Genomic DNA, 25,458 nt, shown 5'->3' on the forward strand with positions numbered 1-25,458 from the left:
GTGCAAGTGCCGGGCCAACTATTTCTGAACACTCTGCTGGTCATCCTCACTCGACACTGACATAACAGTTCGGATACTCTCAATTTCTTACCCAACAAATGTTCAGGGGCTGTTTCATCTTTCTGTTCTATTAGAGCTAAAATTTCACAACACGGCAATCCCTTGGAAAATAACTGGAAGAGTTGCATGATTTAAGCATCGTATTAGTCCATAAACACCTCTTCAGAAAGGGACCAATTATAATGGAAAATCCTACATATCATTAGAATCTTCTTCCCCAGGAGTGGTAGCTACTAAAATATGCTTGTGTCTTAATAGGATTCAGAACCTTCTAACTTAAAAAATATGCAGTTCTCAGGACAGCAATGAACAAAGTTGGTCCTCTAAGGCCAGTTTAATAAGGCCTTGACTTAGTCATTTTATATTCCCTTTAATGCATTTCTGTCTCCAGTTCTTTTTAAGTTTTCCCTGTTTTTGGTGTGAGATTGGCTGCCATGCCTTCCTCCTTTTAAACCCTGTCATAACTTGTGTACATCACTGACTGACACAACAGAGGGCCCAGCACAGATGTCACCTCCTCAGAGGGGACCAACCCCCCCATCTCTCAGGAGAGAGAGAGAGGTCACCGACCTCTCACTTCAGTGGTTTGAATACTATAACCAAGAATAATTGGTGAGATGAACAAAATGGTCGTCATACACACACACATCTCAAAGGACCTGACAGCAGGGACGTATGTAAACTATTTTGCACGATACATAAAAAGTATATACTCCTGGAGAATGGACTGGCACTAGTCAGTTCATTTACATGATGAAATACGAACAAAAGTGAGAGACACAACCTAAAAGACAATGACGAGGGCATTAAAATTGATCGTCGTCCTTCCCTTCCCCCATCGCCATGCGAAACCTCTGCTTCTGAGCTCTAGGTGCCATGTCTGGTCATATGTGTATCTCCTCTGAATATCTGAACTCTCTCTGGGTGCTCCAAATAATTTCGCCTTAATTTACTAATTTTGTATTTAAATGTATAATAGCAACTAATATGACATTTAATTTGGAAATAACAGTTCACCCTTTAACAATGTGGAGGTGGTAGTGCTGACCCTCATGCACCCGAACACCTACCTATAAATTTTTATTCCCCCGAAGTTAACTACTAATAGCCTACTGTTGGCGGGAAGCCTTACCAATAACGTGAAGAGCGGGTTAACACATCTTATATCTCATATGTATTGCATAGTGTACTCTTACAATAAAGTAGCTAAAGAAAATATTAAGAAAGCCATAAGGAAGAGAAAATACATTTATGGTATTGCACATATTTATTGAAAAATGAAACAAAACAATCTGTAAGCGGATCTGTGTAGTTCAAACTGGGTTGTTCAAGGGCCAAGTGCACGTGTCTTTTATGAAAATAACCTTAAATTCTAATATGGTAAAGAAATTCGGACCCCAAAACCCACTGATGAATATTAAATAATAAATTGACAACCAAGCCGTGTGAGTAAGAAAACCAACAGAAATTCAGCTCTAGTTTCCTTGCCTGAGTCGCAATTTCAACTCTGGGTGAATATATATTTTTGAGTGATAATTTGTGACTTATACTATGTCTACACAGATGGATTTTCATTCTGAAAAAGAAACTGATTTTCTACAAAGAGTAAAACCAATAAAATAATTATTCAGGTACTAAGTCGATTCTACATGTGTACCATCTGCCTTGAAGACAGGTGGTCTGTTTTGATGTAGCAGTAGAACCAAACATGTGACAGTGTTACCAGTTTCGTTACGAACAAACACCAGGCCCCAGAGAAACTATTATAATGGTTGCTTTGTGTGCTGGCTTAATTTACTCAGTTAGAAACTGTTGCTTACTCTCTTGCAAGGAAACAAGAAAATCCGCCATGTAAAAATTTTTTCACTACCACATGAAAGGACAGAATACATCATGGAAACGCATGACTGAGATGCAGCCTTGGGGCCTAAAAGGTACTTTTGTCTATACAACCGACTCAATGACAAGGTCCTGAGAAAGAAACTCACATGGTAAGTTGTCCCTTCCTCATTATATTCCATGACATAATCAGGAAGACTTATGGCAACAACTACAACCAAGACCATTTGCCCACCAAGGCCAAGTTTTATTGAAGCACAGAAATTCTCCCTTAAAACCAAAAACAAAACAGGTTACAACTTGCCACTTTTCTGTGCTCACATTTTCTGGCACTGGAGGCATAATTTCCTTGACTATCTTTACACCCCCTTTGCATAAATTCCTTGAACCATGAAATTTGTTGGAAATGTTACACATATTGCTGCTATGTGTTAAAAAAAGAAAAACAATCAAACAAACCTGGATTGGGATTTACTTTCCTTGACTATTAGTAATAGGTTTTTTAAATTAATGAAGATTTATTGAGAATATTGCTTCTTTTCTAAAAAAAAAAAGCATTTGCCAGATCCTTTGAAAGAATTGTAAAGAAAGTAATATTCAAACTAGTTGTGGGTAAATAAGTACATAACTCAAATATAAGTAAGAATATGATATGCTGTAGCATGAATAAATTCTGGAGCCAGAATCTTAGATCAGGCCTTTGGTGGAAAACTACTGGACTTCTCTGTTCCTCCTTGGTCCTTCATCTCTAAAGTGGGCTTAACAGTAACACCTTCATCATAGAACTGTTATGAGGATTAAATGAATGGAAACAGTAAAGTCCTTACAACAATATTTGATACGTAACCAAAACTCATTAAGCAGTAACTGTTAGTGTTCTGAGCTCAAAACAGCTGAGATAAACATGAGTGGGTTTTGCACATGAAATCCTGTCAACCATGGGTGGGAGGTTCCAGAGAGCAGAAAAGAGGAAAGTCATGATGAAGGAATATTATCGTAAAAATGAGATGGCTAATTTGGCCTGGTTATAATGCAGTGGCTTAGAAAAGGCAGGTGAAGGGCAGTGTGGGACTTTGTGAACATTAGACAAGGGAGCCGGGGTGTTGCCTGGTTGGCCATGAGAGCTACTAGATTTATCAGCAGAGTTTTATTAAGTCTCAGAGAGGGTTGGTGAGCATTTGAATTTTTCATCTGTCCTTGAGAAAGCTGATTTTCCCATAAAACAGTTTTGCTTAATATAAAACAGAACTTATATTGACAACCTCACCACTACAAATAAAAGCACAAAGCTGGAATCTCTTAGTTTTCTCTTGTGGCTCCCTCCACGATTACGTGAAACCAATCACTGGTATAGGACATAGGACAGTCTTCTGAAGAATAATGATTACCCACACCCTGGGGAGCAGGAGGCTGGCCTTCCCAGGGCACCTGGAAGACAAGCCACCAGGGCTAAAGCTGGACTCTTTCCAGAGGGAAGACAGTTTGGAGGGCAGGGAGGATGGCAGTTTGTTAGGCACCAAGACTGGCACACCTCACTCTAGAACAAATTAATAAACCATACTTAAACTGATCAAAACCTAATTTAGTATAGAAAAACCAGTTCAGTGCATGAAGTAAATGGAAAACATTAACTACCAGCAACAAAAGGCAGGCTATGGTGTCAGAACTTTTAAGTTCTGCACAGCAGAAAAAGAAACAAAAAAATACACGCAAAGGAAACTGGAGGGATATAACCCACTTCTTTATGCAGTAAAATAAAAAACATCTTGTAATCTCTCTGGGTATCTAATACTGATTCCTACGTTGGCTAAATGTTTCAAAAGTTTATTTACATATTAGAAATAAAAGACAAAATAAGAAAGGAATAGATAAATGAATTGGTTTCATAGGCTGCCTTTGAAAAGTTTCATAAAACAATATATACTACTGTTACTTAACAATGACAATAAAAACTCCTGATTGTTCAAAATTTATCTGGAAGCCCCAGAGCCTGTTCAGAATCCCAGCACAATATTTCGTGTTGGCACAGATGTAAAAAGAATGAAGAATTGACTGATAGATGCTACAACATTGGTGAACCTCAACACCATTCTGCTAAGTAAAAGAAGGCAGGCACGAAGCCACATATTGCATGATTCCAGTTGTAACAAACACCCAGAACATGTAAATCCACACAGACAGAAAGCAGACTAATGGCTGCCAGGGGCTGTGGGGAAGGGAGAACCTGGGAGTGACTGCTTGCTTAGTGGGCATATAGTTTACATTTGGGGTGACGAAAATATTTTGTACTACAAGAAGGGGTAGTTGCCCATCACTATTGATGTACTGTCACTAAACGGTACCTTACAATGACAAACTTTACGCTATATGAATTTTACAGCAATGAAAAAATAACCAATGAAACTGTAATATGAAATGTGTAAAGATCTGACGATGTGCTTTGCAATTTAACCAACCCTGGTCAGTAGTAAGCAGTACTTCAACTTGCTTTAATACAGTAGACTATTCTATAATTCCTCCTTTGACTGGACATAATCTGGGATCTTCTTCATTATATGCAGGATTCTAAGACTTAAAATATAAGCTTACATGCTGAAATTCACATGAATTCCCACACTGCAAATAGAATCTCCCACCCAGCTTGTTCAGGAGAAGGAGAACTAGAACAGCATTCTTATGTAAACCACAAATGAAAGACCCTGATTGTTTGCTGTTAAGGAGAGCCTTGGGGAAATCCCTTGGATGGTTAGGACCCTCTGACATTACCGTAGAAGGCTTTTTTTTGGTTCTCAAAAGCAGATGACATAACAGACTGTTTCCTACGGCTGTTGTTCTAAAGGGAGGTCCTACAAGTCTGAGAGTGGTCCTTCCCAGAAGGCAGCCCATACAGGACAAGGAACCAAGGAAAACAACCAACACCTGTAATTCTGCACGAAAGTTTACATTAAAACCCCACAAATTCCATAACTAAAACCCCATCTCTGTCTAGAAATTTACTTGTTTGCAAATGTTATAGACATGGTAAGCAAGTTCTAGCATTGCTCCAGAATTTCCGCCCAGGACCTGCACACTCCTCCCCTGTGCCATGGGAGGTGGCTGTGGCTCAGGGTAGGCATCATATCTCCACAAAGATGAAACAACCACAAGCAGTTCTGGGGCCCCCAAGTGTTTAGATACTGAGATTCTCACTGGGAAAAAGGCCGGAGTGAGCAGTTCAGGCAACAGCCAGGTGCCTCGAGGCATTCAGAGTGCGGCATAAAGGGAATGCAAAGCCCTTTCCACTGGTGACTGTCCCTCACTGTCCCGAAACTGCTGGCGCACTGCGGCCAAGGGAGAGGTTACTCTGATTCTGACAGGTTCAAGTGCATTTATGAAATTTGTAAAACACAGAGCACGGACAGTCTACAGGTTAATGACATGAACTCTTTTAGAATGTGTGTGTGTGTGTGTATATATATATATATATATATATAGCCATGTATTTTGTTTTATATCAATTTTATGATATGAGAATAGTGGCTGATAATTACTGAAAACGCTTTAAGTGGAAACACTCATTGAGGTAAACTGCCTAAAACTGCACGCCAACCATATTTACTTAGGAATATTTGTTAAAACTCTCTAAAGCTGAGGAGCATTTAAGTTTATGTGCAACAAATTTTTAAAAAAAATTTTGTATGACACTATTTGTTTATCAAGAAGGTAGGTATTTTCCTTGGGATGATGTCTTATCAAGAATTTAGTCCAAAGGTAGATCTAGCTTATCTACCAAATAAAGCACCGTCTACTTATAATAGAGGGAAGTGAGAAAAGAAGTTAATATGAATGGCCCCCGAAAAGCCATTCATTTAAATCCCAGTCTCAACTCCCATCAGTCCTGGCCATATCTGAGATGATGCCATGTAGGAGGGAGAATCACATGTGCGATTAATAGCATTTGAGAGTTATTTTATTTTTTAAAAAGCAACGTAGCCTCATCCTAAGCAGTACCTATAAAATCTGTTGTTATCCACTAGCCGTATTACCTAACACATAATAAATACTAAAACCAAAACATTTTATTCACATACTACCTAGTTACACTGTCATTAACTTTAAAATTCTTCAATATAAAGAATGGCAAACAGTAGTTGGTTAATACATTAATACCCTATCAGTAATCCCCCTTCAAGGCAACTAAGATCATTGCACAAGTACATCAACTATCACTATCTAAACCTGTATCAGAGGGCTCATTAGCATAAAAGATGTTGAAAATATTTTTCATGGTGAAATGAGAAATATTTGAAGCATGTGGATGGCTAGGAGGCCCTTGCATAAATGGGGGAAAAAATGCGGCTACCCCAGCAGCCAAGGGCCTTTGGGATAGTGACTCACTACAGAATTCCATCGGGTGCTTTGTTCCTCCCGGGGAAGGACTCTGATGCCTGAACCTGCTAAGGCAGCTGATCTCCCTGTCAGAATATCTCCTTGTCAGAGTATTTCGTGTAAGGTGCTTGTTAGGATGCCTAAAGAAAGGACACAAAGCAGGGAAGGACTTTACTATTCTTACAAAAATAGGCTAAATGACTGTTTCTGTACCGCCTCAGTACCTACTCACTTCTCAGTAATACAGTGTGTGGCAGAATGCCGTCTCAGACTTGCTGTCACACACTAACATAACTGATAGCAAGGCTGCGTGTAAGAAGAGTATGGGCCACAAAGCCGAACACCCAAACTGGCTCATCTCAGCTTACAACACACCTAAAAATCATCTTATATACAACCAGTGACATGTGTACCAAGCTTTGAGAAATGCCAAATTAAAACTTATGTTAAAAAAAAAAGAAAAGGACTATTAAGTCTAACAAAATAAACAGCCATGGCTGCAGATGAGCCCCAGATTTTCCAAATGAGCTGTTAGTGCTCAAAAAGGAGAAGCACACTATTTCGAAGTAAGAACAAGTACACAAACATGCTTGGGGTGTACCCTATTCCACTTATTCTAAGAAACACTTAAAAAAAAAAACCCGACCATTTTAACAGCTCTGAAATTGGGAGGCTTCTCATAGCTCATGGCATTTTATGATCACTGTCCACCAGGTGGCAGTTGTGGTATCATTCTTATTACCTATGTAATCTCAAGTGCCAGAAGCATCGTGTGCCAACTTAGAATCAAGTCCCAGAGAAAAAAGCAGAGCAGACCTTTAGCTCCAGGATCCAGTGGATGTGGGGAGAAGGCACTGAGCTACATTTCAGATGCAGGAATCAAAATTAGGCTAGGACCCCTCTTGGCTGTGAGTCTTTCAGAGTTCCCCTGCTTTCGATGACCTTACTCACGTGCTTATTGTACAACGTCTTTAGACTCTCTCTAGCTTTACGTACTCCCTCATTTCCAAAGCTACTTAGGTAAACACCTTTTGCCCCATGTCCTCATGGAAGATGATGTCAAAAAATCTGTATTACATCCTTTTGTCACAGTCTGCATTCCATCCTGGGACGGAATGCCTATTCCAGAATGTCTATGGGAACTCTACACAACGTAGACCTTTTAGACTGGCTTCTTTCATTTAGCAATGTGCATGTAATACCCATCTGTAGCTTTTTACTACTGAATAATATTCCATTATATGAATGTTCCATAGTTCGTTTATCCATTCACCCATTAAAGGATATCATCTTGGCTGCTTCTAGTTTTGGCAATTATGAGTAAGTCTCCTACAAACATTCATGTGCAGGTTCTTGTGTGGACATAAGTTGTCAACTCATTCGGGTACATACCAAGTGTCGTGACTGCAGGATTGTATGGTTAAGACTATGTTTAGCTTTATAAGAGAATGCCAAACGATCCACCAATTTTGTATTCCCACCAGCAGTGAAGGTGGGCTCCTGTTGCTCCACAATACTGCCAGCAAATGGTATGGACAGTTTTTCTGGATTTCAACCACTCCATTAAGTATATAGTGGTATCTCACTGTTAATTTAATTTGTGGTTCCCCAATGACACATATTGGAGCGTCTTTTCTTGTCCTCATCAGCCATCTGTATAGTTTCTTTGGTGAGGTGTCTGGTAAGAGCTTTTGCACATTATTTTAATTGTTTTTTTTTAAATGTCAAGTAAAGACAGTTTAAATAAAGGTAATATTTGTAGAGAAAAGATTACAAATCAATACCAAAAGTGGAACCAACAGCAAACTACTTAAGTCTTTGGTTTTTTTCTTTTTTAAAGCAGCACATAACTGAACAATCCATGTGTCCCAAACTTATGGAGCAATGATTAAAGAAGTCAAGGTACATGTTAGAGAAACAGTGCACCACAGATATTTCTTAACAGGCTCCTATAAATTCTGACCACATTCTGGCTTTCTACAAGATCTAGACTTGCCCTGTTTAAAACAAGAGCCATGTAAATGACACAGTTTTGGCAAACATTTCTGTTCACTTTCACATCTCAGTTAAGCTTGATGATATACACAGACTGCAAATCAGTTAAATGATAAGTTTTCTTAAGTAGTGTTGGGCATTTTATTTGGAGATGTGGTTAATAACAATTTAAAGAAAATCAACTTCTCTATTTTCTGTAGAAATTGTAACTGCATTCAATGAGTCAATGTGATAGAAACATTCAATCAGAAGTAAAAAATCGGCCTTGGCTGGTGTAGCTCAGGGGATTCAGCGCTGGCCTGTGAACCAAAGGATCGCCAGTTCAATTCTCAGCCAAGGCACATGCCTGGGTTGCGGGCCAAGTCCCCAGTGGGAGCCATGCGAGAGGCCACCACACACTGATGTTTTTCTCCCTCTCTTTCTCCCTCCCTTCCCTTCTCTCTAAAAATAAGTAAATAAAACCTTTAAAAAATCATTTGAAAAAGCTTCTTTCACTTTCTCTTGGTGTGAATTATTTTGAGAAGAAAAAGCCTTTAGCCCGAGTATGTATTTATTAACTGCTATTTAATAATGTCTGTCCTGACCAGAAAGAACACTGCTTCTACTGCTCCCATTTGTAATGCCCCCCTTCGTAACCACCTGAACAAATTACTAAGTGCACCTTAAACTTGCACGGTGTTATGTGTCAACTTTATCCCATTTTAAAAATTAAACATTTAAACAAAAATTTAAACATTTAAACAAAAAATTAAAAAAGTAAAAAAATTATTTTGGTGTTTAGCACTTAAATCCTGATCCTGTAGCATTCTCTCTTTTTAATCCTCATTCAAAGAAATGCTTATTGATTTTACAGAGAGTGGAAGGGAGGGAGAGAACCATCCACGTGAGGGAGAAACATCCATCAGTTGCCTCTCAGGTGCCCGGACTGGGAGGGAACCCCTAACTCAGGCATGTGCCCTGACTGGGAATCAAACCCGAGACCTTTCCAGTTCATAAGCTGAGGCTCCAATCAACCAAGCCAAACTGGCCAGGACAAGCATTCTTCACAAATAGATTAAATACTATTTGGTTACTTAAAGACAAACAAACAAACAAAAACCCAACAACTAAAGGGCTGGGATTTAGGCAAAAACAACTCAGTTTTATCGTGTGACACCACAGGAGTAAACATTTTGAGCAAAAAAAAAATGACCAGTAATCTCCGTTAAAACTCTGTGGAGCTGTGTCTCTGACGCCTCTCAAACGATGTTACTGGACAATCCCATTCCTCTGTAGTTCAAGTGCAGTTCCCAGAGAGGCTGCTTTACTAGTCTCACGTCTCTCAAGTCTCAGCAGGTAATGTTATTTCCTGATTTACTGAGGTGGCTGAAATCACCTGACATGTGCCTTCTCAATTAATCACTAACCAACTGTTGGAATCAGTCTCCAAGATGCACCCAAATGATCCTGAGCCAGAACCATCCAGCCAACCTGTAACAAATTCCTGATCCACAGAAATGTTTATTGTTGTTTTAATCACTACATTTTGGGATAATATTTGTCCACTGTAATGCAGCAGTAGACAAATAAATATAATTCATTTAATTTTTTCCTAAAGCTTGCAAACATTATTGGTTTCTCAAATGTAAAAAGCACTCCACCCTCGGTTCTTTCATCTTTCTACTTCTGCCAAAACCTCTCCAGAGGCCTGCCCCAATCATGCGACTAAAACTGCTTTCTCAAAGGTCAATCGATAGTCTCATAATTGCTACATCAATGGCCTGTGTTTCGTTCTCGTCCCTGTGATGTCTGAGCAGCTTTTGACAACTGGAAATCTTAACATCCTTGGCTTCCACGACAGTGAATTCTCCTGAGCTCTGACCCTAGCTCTCTGCACTACTTTTCTGATTTTCTTCTTGTGCTATATATACTGTTATTCTTGTCCCTTAAGCACAGGCATGTCTCCAAGATTCTGATCTCAGTCCCCATCTTTTCCCACAATAGATATGACAGCAACAACAGCATCGATCGGCTAAAATGTATGAGCACGAATGTGCCTTATGCTAACACATCCTATTTCATTCTATACATGTCTAGCCTTTCCATCAACCTCTTGGTGCCTAAATACCCTGTAATTCTGGATAATCTACCACTTCACTCAAGCTTTCCTTGTCTTTCCTGGAGTAAACTGCATTCCAAATGCATTATGCATTATTCTCTCATTTACCATCACCCCCCCCCCCCCCCGGTGTTTAGACTAGGGCTTTACCTAGAGTAGGTGTTTATGGAGCACACAATAGCAAAGTTATTGTATAAACGATTGGAAAATGCACACATATCCCATCTACTTTTGAGATGGGGCAGGGGCTGCCACAAAAAAATATACTGGCTTAGAGCAGCAGACCATGTTGTCTTCCCCTTTCTTGAGATTTCTACAAAAACAACATAAATAAATCTAGTTCATACCAAGATCAGTATTATACAATCTTTTCTAATATAGCTTATTTATAAGATGGGGACTAATGAATTGTTAAAATTAACGCTTCACCTTTGGAGATACAGATTTAGACAGAACACCAAAACCAGGCACTTCCTTGAGCTACACTGAGATTGGCTAGATGGGCCCAGCTCTTCAGCACCGGTTGGGCAGAACGGATTTCTTTAAACCTGCTACATAATTTGGAAGTTCTTTAAAATTGCTAAATACATTTTTAAAGTGGGTCTCAGGGATTAGGACTGGTCCTTTATATGGCTTATCATGACATTTTTCAGAAGAATATGAACATATGGTTTCAAGTACAAGTATGCTTTTAAAGCATTTTAAATGTAACTTGAAGTGGGGCAGGGTGGTGTCATCTGAACTACTGATATGCAACCCACACACGTGGCTGAATCTCAGCTGATACCATGTCAGAATCGTATCACCTTGGTGGTCCCTGCAGGGTGGAGAGCATTAAACACTCCATAAACAGTTGCTCAATGCCTGGATTCTGTTACAGCTTCTGCACTATTTATAGTTCATTACATAGTTTTATATTTAACATAAAAAATTGGCTAACCTTAACAAGCATAAATGGACAAAGATTCCAAGTACTGCAAAAGAAAAAATACTTTTTAGTAAGCAAAATAAATTCTGGAGGGGAAAGAGAGAGAGAAAAAGGAAGGGAGAAAAATACACTGGCTTTTAAATGAAAACCAGCATCTACCCACGCAGACTGATGTGATAAATAATTCCTGGTTTCCAGCTTCAGATGACTTCTTAGTACCACTTGGCAAGCAACTTTAATTTGCCTTCATTCTCCTTTTAGCAGCTATTTAAAAATTTTTGTCACTCTCCTCAAGCCACCTATCCAATCCCTGCAGTGCTCCCAAGTAAACTTTTGTCACCCTGCAGCTCAAATCTTAACAGTAGTTTAAGCTTATGCCTTCAAGTCTTTAAGAAGTTGAGGTGCCTGCCCTCCCTCCACTCTGCTCTCTCTGATCTGTCTTCTTCCCAGTTTCCCTAGGACCTTGTTCTAACAATTGGTTCTCCTCATTCCTGCATCTTCAATATCCTCTGTACTGGGCTCCTGATATCAGTTGAAAAACTTTAATTATTCCCTTTCTTTGATGCATCTTGTGAATTCGTTTCTTTTTCTTCTTGGCCCAAAGACTAGCTCCCACTGGTTGTTTGTACACCGTCCCACCCCCTTTGCTCCTCCACTAACTGTAAAATGACTTCTGTCCTCCACACTCCCTCAGTGACGGTCACTGATGTCTTCCTAACAGACACATGACATGCCTAAGGGGTCCTCATCTCCCAAGACTGATAGGCAGCACCCGACAGCGAGGCTCCTCTCTCTTGGTTTCCCTAAGCTGACTCTAGTTCTCTCCTGCTCACCATTTCTTCAAGGCTTCCTCTGCCTCTCACCTAGACGTGTGGTTCCTTTAAGGTTCTATTCTTCAATGCTCTTTCATTTATACCTTTCATCTTTACGTAATTTAATTCGGTCCTTATTTAATGACCCCTGTTATGATTTAATAGTAATATTGGTGTTTTAATTCACCTATACATTCAAATCTGTTTCTTTTGCCCTATTATTTTTTTTTCTTGCTCTGCAGGGACCTAGAGCTCTCATTTCTGCTCTCTCAACAAAAGGAATATCCTGTCCATATTTCAAATTCCACATGGCTGAACCTCTTTATCCCCAGTTAAACCTGTTTATATCCTAAATTTCTCATCTCAGATATAATCCAAATGCTAGCAAGCAATCAGCACTTAATGCTCCTTTGAGCTGTTTTCATTACTTGCCTATGCTCCCTGTCCCCAAGCACCTCACACCCAACACTCCAGCAGCACTAAAATAAGTAACTGTTCCTTGAAGGGAGCTTTAGGTCTTGCTCTTCACTGTCTAGTGTTACCCACCCCTGCTCAGGAAATTCTTAATCATCCTTCAAAACCCAATACAGACATCATCTGCTCTGGGAAGCCACCCACACTCTCAGATCCTCGGGCAGGAGGAACCGCGCCCTCCCGTGCCACCTCACATTCCGTGCACTTCTCCCTGTCCTCAGCACGCACCCCCGACGGATGCCACCCATCTCTGGAGACCTTTTCAGATACTTAATCTTCTTTGGCAAAGCGCTCATTCAGTTATTTTGCCCATTTAAAAATTTAGGTTACCTGTCTTTTTATTACTAAGTTGTAGGAATTTTTAAAAAACATTCTAGATACAAGTCTCTGATCAGATAAATGACCTGCAATTTTTTTTGTATTACATTTAAAGAGAAAAAAAAGAACTCCATCTCTTCCAGAAATTCACTTAGCAAACACTGTGGTAATGGAAATGGCCATTACAAACAACTTCAGTTAATGTGAGCAGCATTTTGTAATTTTCAACCTAATCTCACGTGGACTGGTAATAGCAGATAGGCCTGTTTCTGAGGTCAAGAATCAAATGCCTGCAGAGGTAAAGTGGTTTGATTTATTCAAAGTCTCTCCTGACTTCTTGTTTTTCTATGCTTCCTCTTTCTTGTTTTACATTAATGGTCTCTCCCCCATGTTGTCTTCAAATATGTCAGCAAGTTTTCTTAAACTCTTTTTAGAACGAGGCAGATATTTACAGAGAATGTCTCCAAGTCTCATGGCTAAGAAGAAGGAATATACCCAAGGCTCTGGGTGCCTGGTACAGGCCTTCCTCTGCAATGCAGTATCAGTACACACTCTGGTAGCGTGACAGAAGTAACTGTGCGCAGCCTGACAGAGCTGTGAAGGTTGATGTGACGAAGGTGGAAGGTGAAGGTCCCCATAAGTCAGTACTGTGGGGTTGTACTGGTTTCCTGAGACTACTGTAGAAAGTTACCACACATCCCTCTCTCTTAAAACAACAGAAATGGATTCTCTCACAGTCTGGAGGCCAGAAATCCGTTTCGCTGGGCTGAAATCAAGGCGTTGGCTGGTCTGGTCACGATCCCTCCAACCCCTGGTGGCTCCTGGCATCCCTTGGCCTGTGGCTCCATCACCCCACCTCTGCCTCTGCAGTCACATCACCTTCTCCTCTAGTGCTCACAATCTCTCCCTGCTCAGCTACCCTGATAAAAACACTTGTGACTGTATTTCGCCTGCAGCCCCAGGATCAAGAATAATCTCCCATCTCAAGGTCCTTAGCTTAATCATGCCTACAAAGTCTTTGACACGTAAGGTAACGGGTTCCACAAATTAGGACGTCATCTCTGTGCATAGTGGGCAGGGAGGGGGTGGGGCTTAACCCTGTATGACCAAGAACAAAGGGTCAGGGGGTGACTCTCTACTATCTTCTTTTGTTTATAGTCAGTCTAGTTAAGTTAGGTACAAAAACGACCCCTACAGCTAGATTCTATCTTAGCCCTGACAATAACCCAACGTATTGCTAAAAGTCACCATCTCAGTTACCCAATCAAGATCACACAGCTTCTATTGCTCTTAAGAACAACTGTATACAAAGAAAAATATTACCTGAATATATCTTCTCTTAAAATTACTTAGAAATATGATACAAATTTAACATTTAGTGGAAATTAGATATTTAATATTAAATCACTCCTCAGCTACCTAAAAATAACTGAAATGTGCAATACAGTGATAAATGGTTCTTACTTTAAAATGTACTGGCAATTTGTTTTGTCTTGCACTGGACAGTGAGTATGTATGGGTGTTCTCATTCCTACCCTTTGTATGTCTGCAATATTTTACAATATACTTTATAATCTTTATTAAAAAGTATACAACATAATCTTCCTCCGTAAGTGCCAGAAAACATGCAGTGTACTAGGAGTCATGTTAATGTCGAGAACTGCATCAGTAACTATCAAATGCCATTGTTAAAATCTATAATCAACCCTTTGATAATAAATTCTTGCTTCCTTATACACTCTTTAGGGAAGTGGGGAAAAGGAAGTGAAAATGAGGTCTCTGACTAACCAGGAAACAGATATGCAATTAAGTTTTCTTCACATCCTTTGCCCTATAATTTCTACTTTACATGGAATGATATTTGCACTATTTCCTAGGATTAAGATATTCATATCCCACATGGATTTTGCTGGTTAGCTGTTAACTGCTGCAACTCTCCCTTTCTTGCCATACGCAACTTGTCCTCAAAGGAAAGATAATGTTTCTGAAATACTTAACCAAATCACTTTTAGTAGACAAATCATAGCTTCTTATTGATTTAAACTGTAATTTCAGAGATTTATTCTTAAAAGTATAGTCCCAAGGAAAATTTTGCTTATATCCAAAACATACTTTCTGACAGTCAAAGGGAGAAAAAATTCCATGACAGTTCATCTGAACTGGAAAAAATAACCCAAAGATGAGTGCTAGATAGCAGACGAGCTGTAAGATTGCCTGTCAAGGTATCGCAGACGTGTCCAAGTAACCCTTACTTTACTTCACGACCTAAGCACAAGAGTAGCAATGCTGGCAATGTGGATACACCAAAGAAAAACCATAAAATGCCTACTTTCAATGAGAAGGTAAGTATAGTAAAAGACATTTTTGAGAGAAAGAGACAGAACTATATTCACATACATTTTATCCAAGTAATTGTTGTAACTGTTCTATTTTATTATTAGTTATTGTTATTAGTCTTATAGTGCCAAACTTATAATTAATCACAGGTGTGTATGGATAGAAAAAGTATACTGAAAATGGGGTTTGGTACTATCCATGGTTTCTGACATCCATGGGGGTCTTGGAACATACTCCTGTGGATAAGGGGGGAACTACTGCATACACTTTTGAGGTACCCATCCTAAATCATTTATACCCCTGAGATCTCATATTAAAATAAAGTAGCTTTATATCAAGTTAGCTACCTGATCTTGAAAGCCAGTCTTGGGCCCTGGCCAGTGTGGCCCTAGCTGGTCGGAGCATTATCCCGTACCCCAAAGGCTTGTGGGGTTGTGTGTCCTGTCTCTGGCTGTGGTGCTTGCAGGAGGCAACCACTTGATGTTTCTCTCTCTTGCATTGATGTTTCTCTTTCTCCCTCCCTTCCTCTCTCTCTAAAAGCAATGAAAAACTGTTCTCCAGTGAGGATTTTAAAATAAAAATTACAAAAAAAAAAAGCTAGTCTTAGAAATGTCCTAGAGAAAAGATAACACACAATAGCAATGGGCCAAAAGGCAGTATTTGAGGGGTTTTTCCAATGCCAACCATGCACCGTTCAAGCCCTGATCAGGGCCAGATTTCATCAAATTTTCGTGTCCCCGTTACTCACATTATCAGTCACTATGGAGAGTATACAATGGAATCTAATAATTTAAATGTTTTTTATACAGTAATTTTCAAAGTATGAAAAGGGTTTTGTTTTTAAAGAACAGCAATCTTCACAAATATAGAGAACAAAGAAACAAAAAGGTAAGTTCTTCAATAATTTTATTCAGATATGGATTGAAAAACATGAAAAGAAAAATGTAATTACTAAACATTTAGTGGGTACCAACTGTGGTAGGCACTGTTAAGTTTCTACTAATTTAAGAGTTCATACTTCACTAAAATGTGATTTTATTTATTTAAAATTGCTTGTATAGTAATAAGAACAAATTTGAGGTGTTTCTTTAGCCAAAATATTCACCACTTTGTCTACCAGGCCCAAAACAGCTGGAACATATGAGTATTTAACTATTATTCTATTTATAGAAGCTGGCTACGCAACTGAGAGTCTTTCAACATTTCATCATTCATACATTCTGGCCTAATTTATTATTATAAAGAGATTCTAAGTTATTATTATTTATAAAGCAGTATACCTCCTGAGTCTGGTATTTCAAATAGAATTTTGAAAAATAAAATTAAAAGAAATTTGAATACAGAAAATACGTAATTATTTGGAAAGGGAATTAAGGAGACATACATTTATCGAACACCTACTTTGTGGCTGACATCATGCTGGGCTCTTTATACAAAAGTCAATTCTCATAAGTATAGAAGATATATATCGATATCTCTGTTTACTATTAAAAGCACAAATCATAATAGACTAAATATATTAGAATTTAACTTTTAGTTAAAATTATTAAATTAGCCCTTAAGAGTCACAGATCCGCTGGAATGCTGTCACGTCCTCAGGCCTGTAGGCCTGCCTGTAAAGCTAGGTTCAGAAGGTACACTCTGCTTAAGATAGCAGAAGAATACAGTCTGTTAAACCAGAGACCACCCGGCGATAGTCACAAAGATCCAAAAAGAATGCTGCCAAGAGCTGATTATTTCTCTGCTTGTTAAGCTTGCATAAGAACTGACCAATCAACAGAGCCCATAACACTGTTCACCCCTTACTCATGATTATTTGTGATTTTTGCCCTTAAAAGCCCCAATTATTAAACATCAGGGAATCTGGGTTTTAAAGCTATAGAGCTTTCCAGTCTCCTTGCTTTGCACTTTGCCAATAAAACAACTCTTTTTTTTTAATTTCTTCAGCACAAAACTGCGCATTTAGTGTTAGGCTCTGACTGCACTGGGAGGGACAAACTCTCTACTAGGTCACACTACTGAAAACACAGAATTGACACATAAGAGGCTACAGCTGGATCGCAGGCCTACCAGATTACAAACAAGCAATCCCACTGCCCATTATAAACCTGATTTTTAAAAGTAATCTGTTTCTCTATAGGAGTAATCTAGGAGTAACTTGAAGAGGATGAATTGGAACTTATAAGAATGATCAAACCTCTACAAGAACATGATGTATCCCAAATTCTTTGCATATATTTTCGCTGCTTATACTTCCCGAATTTTGGGTTTTCAGAGCTGTTAATTTAAACTCATGTCACTATTAGCATATTTAAATCTAATCATATGCTTTATATCCCATTTACATTGTTAACTATAAGACTGTTCTTCTAAATGAAAAATGGCAAAAGAATTGAGGCAATTTTCTGGGAGATATAAGCAAACCCATAATTCTCCCTTCACTTATCCAGGCATTTCAATATGAGTTCATATTCAGAATTATTAAAATGTTTGCTAATGTTTTAATATTATGTATTGATTTTTTCTCAACAGTAAACCACCATGTTCTAGAGAAAATTAAGTTCTAGAATAAAGTTCTGAACAAGATGTTAAAGGTCAAGAAGTTCTGCTATAAACAAGTCCTCATGGCCCATTACTCCCCAACCTAAATGACCACATGGACCCCATTTTCAAGAGAGATCTTGGAATCTTTAAGCATTACTGAACTTCATAAAAGCTGGGAAATAAATGCTCCTCAACTGGCTAATGTTACGTTAAGTAAGTGAGCTGACAAACTTAATGATCTGGAAATGAACAAATATACAGGCATTTTGCAAAGGAATCCTTGTCATGATTAATTCTTCTTTCCATATTCCTCTTTTCATTTTTCTCAATATTTTTTTTTCAATAGATCTCCCATTGGTTATCTTTTAAATTGAATATATTAGACATATAACATTGGTAAATTTAAGGTATGCAACATGTTACTTTGATATACTTATATACTGGTCTATGGCCATACCACCCTGAACGCGCCCGATCTCGTCTGATATACTTATATACTGTAATACATATAGCCTTTGTAGCTATATGTATTACATTACATAATTATAGTATAATTAAAATTATATTGCAATATTTACCTTCTATCAATGATCTATGAAGATCTAAAATTAGAGGTAAATAAATAGTATGAAATACATGAGAGAAAAACAGTACAGACTGTAATTTTGACATGAAAATTTCATGATTATCCATAGTCTAGAATAAATACAGAGGGAAAAGTTAAAAATCTATCATCTTTTAATTACATAATATATATGGAAAATGTATTTCTGGTAAGTTAGTTTCAAAGACACACAGGACTTAAACATTTAAAATATTTTTAATTAAAAAAAAAAAGCACTTGATAAGATTCCATAAAAGCAATACTTGCTTTTCCCTACAGCAGCTATCTGTGAATGACTTATGGCACCTCATAAATTTTGCAAGAGGCCAAGAAACAGTCTTACTACTTTAGAAACCATAAATGAGGCTCCTTTTACCATGGTAAAATACTGTATTTTTAAGAAGTGGAAATAAACAGAATGTGCATGGTGCCCAAGGTCACACAAGTGAGTCAGTATTTAGAAGCGGGAATAGGTTTCTTGAGTATTGTCACCTAGTCCTCATCTCTAACTGCTAACCCTCCCTCCCTTTCCACAAATATACAAGCTGAAATAAACGCCCACTTCCCTCACATGTGCCAACCCAGGAAAATGGCACAGTGGGGGCAGTTCACAAAATAAAGATATTTCAGGAAAGCATCACATAATTGCCTGGCATTTGAAAGCACCAAGGTTTTAGTCTTTTCTTCCTATTCTTCCCCACCCCACACCCATCAGTTTTCCCGAACTCTTTAAAGCAGCATCTATACCTCAAATTCCCTACCTGACTTTCCTGTTTCAAACACTATTTTCCCCCAAGGAAATAAATATGGTAATTTTATGCTTTTCCTTCAAATCTCCAAAAACACAAGGATTTATCTCAAGCAGAGTATGCAGTTTTAATTTCCAGGAGATTACTCTGAAGATTTGGTTGCCAAGTTTATCTATTATAAATATATAATAAAAATCATGTTCATTATAAAGTATGTATAGATTTTAAATATCACTTCATATTGTGAGAATACAATATGGGAAAAAATATACAAAGTCTTCTCCCCTTTAATTTCATACTAAGATATGCATGCTTCGGATAATAAAAATAATCACAAAATGTATCTCCCTAGCAATCACCATAATATGAGCTCAAGGGTAGTAAGAGCCCCTAACAGCAATATTATAATTGTGCTCTAAAAATTTCTGTAGCTAATTCAGTATCTAAAAACAGAACAGATTATAAATGTGAAAGCCAAATAATCATAACATATTTTACAAATATATCGTGAATCTCATTTGATTTTAGAGTATTTTAAGTGACCAATTATGTTACAAAACCAACTTATTTTTGAGCCAACTTTTGAACAATATGTACATATTACAACATGCCCTTCTCAATTTCTTTAAAGAATTCTTGCTCTTATACTAACACTAGTTCTTGCTCTTATACTAGTGGTCTTAACCACTACTACTTTTTAAGATTTAGTGTTAGAAATATAAAATAAAAAAATTATAAATTCATTAAAATACAGGAACAAAAATGCCAAACTACAGGCAAATCCTGAGCTCCTGCAAGCACATAATACTGCCAGCATTATTCAGCACCAGTGAGCAAATGAAATTTGTGAAGAACACGAAGGAGTATCAGCATAGCAATTTATGAACTTGTCACCTCAGAAATGTACAAATGTTCTGAAAATATTTAAAAAGAAAGATCTGGACGGCAGAAACAATTTCTTCCCCATCTCAGCCAAGTTACTTGCTACATAAAGCTTCAGTTTAGCATAAAACAAGCAGCAGATGTTAAGACATACATAGCCTTGCTAAGGATTATAAAGTAGAACAAAACAGCTAAACAACTCACCACATAGCTTTTTGCTAGAAACCTGGATTCTTCTCTTTGTCTTAGGCATCTGGTTCCCGAAGACAAATTACATGCTCTCTGACAGAATGATGATAAAAGGGCACACCATGATCTCTCTTCTGCTCTTCTAACTAAAATAAAACTGAACTCCACTGCAGTCTCCAAAAGTACTTCCTATGAGCATGCTCGGTGCCTAATTTAAATGACTTGGTATTTCATCTTGGCTTGTGATGGCCTACTTCCAAACCAACTCAGAGAGCTGCACATTCAATCGAAGATCATTAACTGCAACAAACTACACGGAACCATCAAATGATAATTGATTTGTTTTTAGCTTCCTGATTTCTATGGTTCATTAACTTGATGTGACTGGAAATGATTATTTCTGCACTTATTAAAACAAGTTCTTAGCTTTCAATATTTCACTATGTCAACATAAGTATTCCAAAAAGTGCTGGCATAAACTGGAAATGTCATGATACCCAAGATGTGATCCCCAAAAGTAGATCTGACCACTGATAAATAAGCTACAAGTCATTCATATTTAATTTTTTAACCCCTTGTTTTGTCCTTTTGCCTATTTACCAAGTAAAACCATCTGCAAACTATCTAGCAGTATTTTAATTTCTCCTTTGGAAATATTAGTAAATATCAGTAAAGGGAAATGTTCGGTATTTTTAGTAAAAATGTGTGCTATCTTTAAACTGCACCAATTGAATTTTTTCTTACCTGTGCATTATACATAATAGATTATATGTTTATATGACAACAAACCTTACCCCAATGCTGCTAAAGCTATAAACAGGATTTAATAGTTTTCTTTTTTGCATTTTCAACTACATAGTTTACATATGTGTGTTTATTTCAACAAATAACTAATTTGTCTGGTTAGCTGTTGCCAATACTACATAGTTTTGCAGTCAAGAAGCTTATCCTCTGCTCACTGTGACCACTTCAACGTTCTAGAAATAGAAATTAGCACAGCAGACACAGCCCCACCAAAAGCACCGGGACAAGTTTTATGAATCCACTTCCCATTTTCACTTTGGGCAGACAAGCATAAATAGGAAGTATTTGTATACTAGACACACAAGCTTGGGATAGCAAACCGTTGCCAGAGGGGGCCGACCCATCTTTAAATGGACCCTTATAATAATTCATGATTTTTCCTTTCTTCAAAACCCTCCCTGGTTACTTCTGTCACTTTCCTATTATGAACTGCATACCTATCCGCCCCCCACACAAATGTCTCACTTTGTGAGCACTACACTTGCCTACCCTCCTTTCCCCCAAAATTTGTGTAGAAGGCCTGGGAAAGCAAGAAGGCATAGAAGATAGACAAATTCCATAGCAGCAGCTAAGACTGGTCCTTCATAGATAATGGGGCAAGACCATTAAAAAGTTCAGAGATTGTAAAAAACTAAACGTTAGAGAAATCTGTTCAAAACTGCAAAAAACCATTTACGGGACCACATTTAATTCCAACACTTTTTGGGGGTGGGGTTTGAGTTAAGTTTAAAGAAAACTACCAACATACTATTTTCTTTAGCATTCTACCAAAGCAACTCACTCTTCCTGACAGTGAGCATTAGGTAGACAGGCATAACTGCATGGTCTGTGGACACTGCATGCCATACAAAGGAAAAAGCAGTCCCGGAAACGAGGGAGCACACAATAAAGAGCAAATGCCGAGAGCCATCAGAGTATCACGAAGTGTAAATACGCATTATGTTTTGTGTGCTGTATGTGTGAAGGTGAAGGTTCTGCACAAAGAAAGAGTAGGTTACCTAGGATACTAGAGACAGCTGTAAATCCCTGAATGAGAAAGGAAAAGTTCTTCACTGGAAACAAACAAATCTACTGCACTTCTGGTCTACAAACATGTATTGAGAACATGTTATAAATGAGGCGTGGTGTAACACAATGCACAGCAGGAAGAAAAACAAGGTGGACTGTCTCTGTCTTTAAAAGAACTTAAGAGATAATGAGGCAAGAGTACACATAACTAGGCCCTCGCTGAGTACCTTGGTTGATCAGACCATCATCCTATACACCAAGGTTGTGGGTTCAATCCCTGGAGAGGGCATGTGTTTCTCTATCAATTATAAAGAGAGAGAGAGAGAGAGAGAGTACATATAACAAATATAAGATTATCATGGCAAAAGGGAGGTGCTTCAGTGCTCTGGAAAGTGTACAGGGAAGTAAGAAAGCATTCTGGTAGGGGAATTCTGAAAAGCTTTTGATAGGGGGTGGACTTTTTGAAATGTCTAGATGAATACTCAGGATCTGAAGCAGAAAGGAGAGGGAAGGGAGAAGCAGCAGCCAGAGAGGAGGCTGAGGAGGAAGATGGCAGAAGACCTGTGGACAGCTATGGGCACCAGAGAACTCGGGGCACTGGCGGTGTAAATACTGGAACGTGAAGGCTGTCAACACTGGTAAGAGAGGAAAAAGAAGTGAGAAGATAATTAACCTGAGATGGAATCTGGAAGCAGATATGGCAAGAAATAATTCACACCCTGGGTAATAAAAGAGGGCTGTGTGTTAAACAGCAGCATGAAGGACTCAGTTTTGCAAAGACAGATACAAAAGAGATAAAAGAGGCATTAATGCCAGCACACTGGCACCAGAGGCCCTTTTTTCTAATTCAGGTTTTGAATTCTTCCACATCACTTAATTGCTCTTTAACCTGAATTTCCTCTCTTACACACTCAGCTGTAGCATTCTGGTTTAAAATTGAGGTCATTGTACTAATTACAATTATCCTTTGATCCTTAATTAGAGGTCTTATTTAAAAAAATATTGATCTCTCTTCACTCATTCTTTAATTTACTAGCTTACATTTTTTCTACCTACAAAGCCTGTTAAAATAGTTCCCAATGTTACTCCGGTAAGAGTGAATGAATTTATAAAGATTCAATGAAAGATGTAACCTATTTCTATGACAAGTGAGCTGACACAGTTCCACTGTGTGTATACATATTAAGGAAGGACAGCATCCACCCCACACCTAACTGCAGGGAGGGAATGGGAGATGGGAGAACAGAAATGAATAACACAACTTACATTCCAATTTGCTGCTTTGTCTTTTACTGCAGGCTCACCTCACAATCATCTGGGTAACTAAAAAAACAGCACATGTGTTCAGGGTCCAGGACTCTTTCAATCTGACCATTCTGTGCCAGGCCAGACATGAAGATGCTCCCCACAACTTCGTGGTTCCTAAGAGTCACTGCTCCGGGTACTCAGTAGTTTGCAGGGTGAGATAGACAGAGTTAAAACACAACATGAAAGAACAGGGAAGGAAGAAGTATGGCTGCTCAGAGTACAATAATTTTGTGTCATCCACAGATCAGAAAGTATCTGAGCAGGACTGGTAGAAGAATGAAAGCAGAAAGAGGCCGATGAGGAATACAGACAATTTACTAAAGGCTTTTTAAGTAATCTTAGAATTTACTGATTACATAAATGAATAAATTTATCACTGTTATTTCAGAGATGCTAAATATTTTTAAATAGTGCAATGACACAAACCTATTTATGTTTTTAAATAAAATGCAAATGGCAACTTGTACAAAATGAACGGAGAGGAGGGAGATTAATGGCCGGGGACCGATTAGGGTATAAGAATGAGAGGGAGACTGAGAAGCAGTAGAATAACAAAAACACTGGAGAGGGAATAATAAATCAGGGAGATTTAAGACAGAGTTAAAAGGATACGGTGCTGACAGAAAAGTAGAGTACAATACGAGGGTCCTGGTTTGGGCAACGGGGTGCAGGGAGACTACTGAGCAAGCCGGAAAATACTGGTGCAAGAGGCAGGCGGCAGGGCCTCACCTCAGGGAGTGTGAAGTGTGAGTACAGCACAAGGAGAGGGAACAGGAAAGGAGGCTGCTCCGTTTCAAACAGGCGGACTTCTGGTTGCTGACAATCACCTAGTAATATCTACGGCAGGTCAAAGGAAATAATACATCTGGGGTTCAAAAAAGGTATCATGGCCAAAGATACAAGTTCACAGAATAAGAGAAGCAAATGCGACAATGGAGGATACCAGCCTCTGCGGCAGAGAAGAACAGAAGCCAGATAAAGAGCCTGAGAAGGGAGATGAGAATGTCAGAATAATCACCCATGAGGAGCAGTATCAAGGAAACCGAGAGAGAAACTTCAAGGAAGTGGCCAACCATCCAGGACAGAATGAAAACGGCTGATGGATTCACTTCCCAGGTACCATTACATCCCTTGTGAGAACCGTTTTGATACTACTCGAATGTCAAAAATAGGCTTACAAAAGACTTAGGTGGGACTGAGTCCTAAAGAAAGACTCCACGAACATTTATTGGGTGCTTCTGTCATGCACTGTGATACAAACTTTATGTGGAAAATATCCTTTTCCTTTGCAACAGCCTTGTATGATAACTACTTAAAATTTCCCATAAAGATGAGAAAATAAAGCCCAAGAGCTTTGTTACATCTTACCTAAGTTCACACAGCTGGAAAGGCAGAGTTGTACTTAAATACCCCAGTATCTGTGTTCGTCACCACCTCACTATACTGCCTCACCTGTTCAGTCTTTTTAAAATGGCGATAAAAATAGCTGACACTTACAGAAGGTTTCAGATACAGGGTTTCATGTAATATTAACAACATCCCTATGCAACAAAGTCTATTACTATTCTACCTGTTTTACACATTTGGAGCCCAATGCCCAGGGGCTTACCAGTTAACACACAGATAATCAGTGTTGGCACTGGATCCAGATTTTGGACTCCAAAACCCATGACCTAAATGTGATCTCAGGGGCAATGAGCTTATAAAAGAGGCAAAATTACTGAGAAAGGTTTTAATAGCTAAGGAAATGGGGGAAGAGGTGGGAAAGGAGGGAAGAATACTTGTGAAAAGAACTCATAAGCAAGTAGTAAGGAACCCAAGGTAAAGGGGATTAATGCAGTTTTTGTTGTTTAGTGTTATTCAAGTTAAATTTACCTTCATAAAACCTGCATACGGCAAGCAAACAATTCGATGATATTTAATAACTACATAGGCTGTATAGCCATAACCATATCAAGTTTTGGAGCGTTCCCAACACCTTGAAAAACTCCCCCATCCCCCATTTATAATCTGTCCCAACTTCCACCCCAGCCCCGAGTAAGAGGATCTTGAAGATGAGAAATAAAGCACAAGTTAGAAACAGCTGCTGCCACCTCTGTCACCACTTCCCTCCTTGGGACAAACCACTGACACGCCTCAGT

At 38.6% G+C, this 25,458-nt stretch overlaps 1 protein-coding gene across 20 annotated transcripts in view; it reads right to left on the bottom strand.

Moving 5' to 3' along the window:
• Window positions 1-25,458, bottom strand: part of PLEKHA5 (pleckstrin homology domain containing A5) — a 202,009-nt gene that overhangs the window by 100,823 nt on the left and 75,728 nt on the right. The window contains exon 1 of one of the 20 annotated variants that reach the window (XM_036019286.1): window positions 20,213-20,521. The exons of the other annotated variants lie outside the window; for them this stretch is intronic. Within the exon in view, the coding sequence (XP_035875179.1) occupies window positions 20,213-20,217 (5 nt within the window). The 5' untranslated portion in view covers window positions 20,218-20,521. Of the gene's footprint in view, window positions 1-20,212; window positions 20,522-25,458 lie in introns of those variants that run through there. 20 annotated transcript variants of the gene reach the window in all.

This window comes from Phyllostomus discolor, chromosome 2 (assembly GCF_004126475.2).
Source record: "Phyllostomus discolor isolate MPI-MPIP mPhyDis1 chromosome 2, mPhyDis1.pri.v3, whole genome shotgun sequence".
NCBI lineage: Eukaryota > Metazoa > Chordata > Mammalia > Chiroptera > Phyllostomidae > Phyllostomus > Phyllostomus discolor.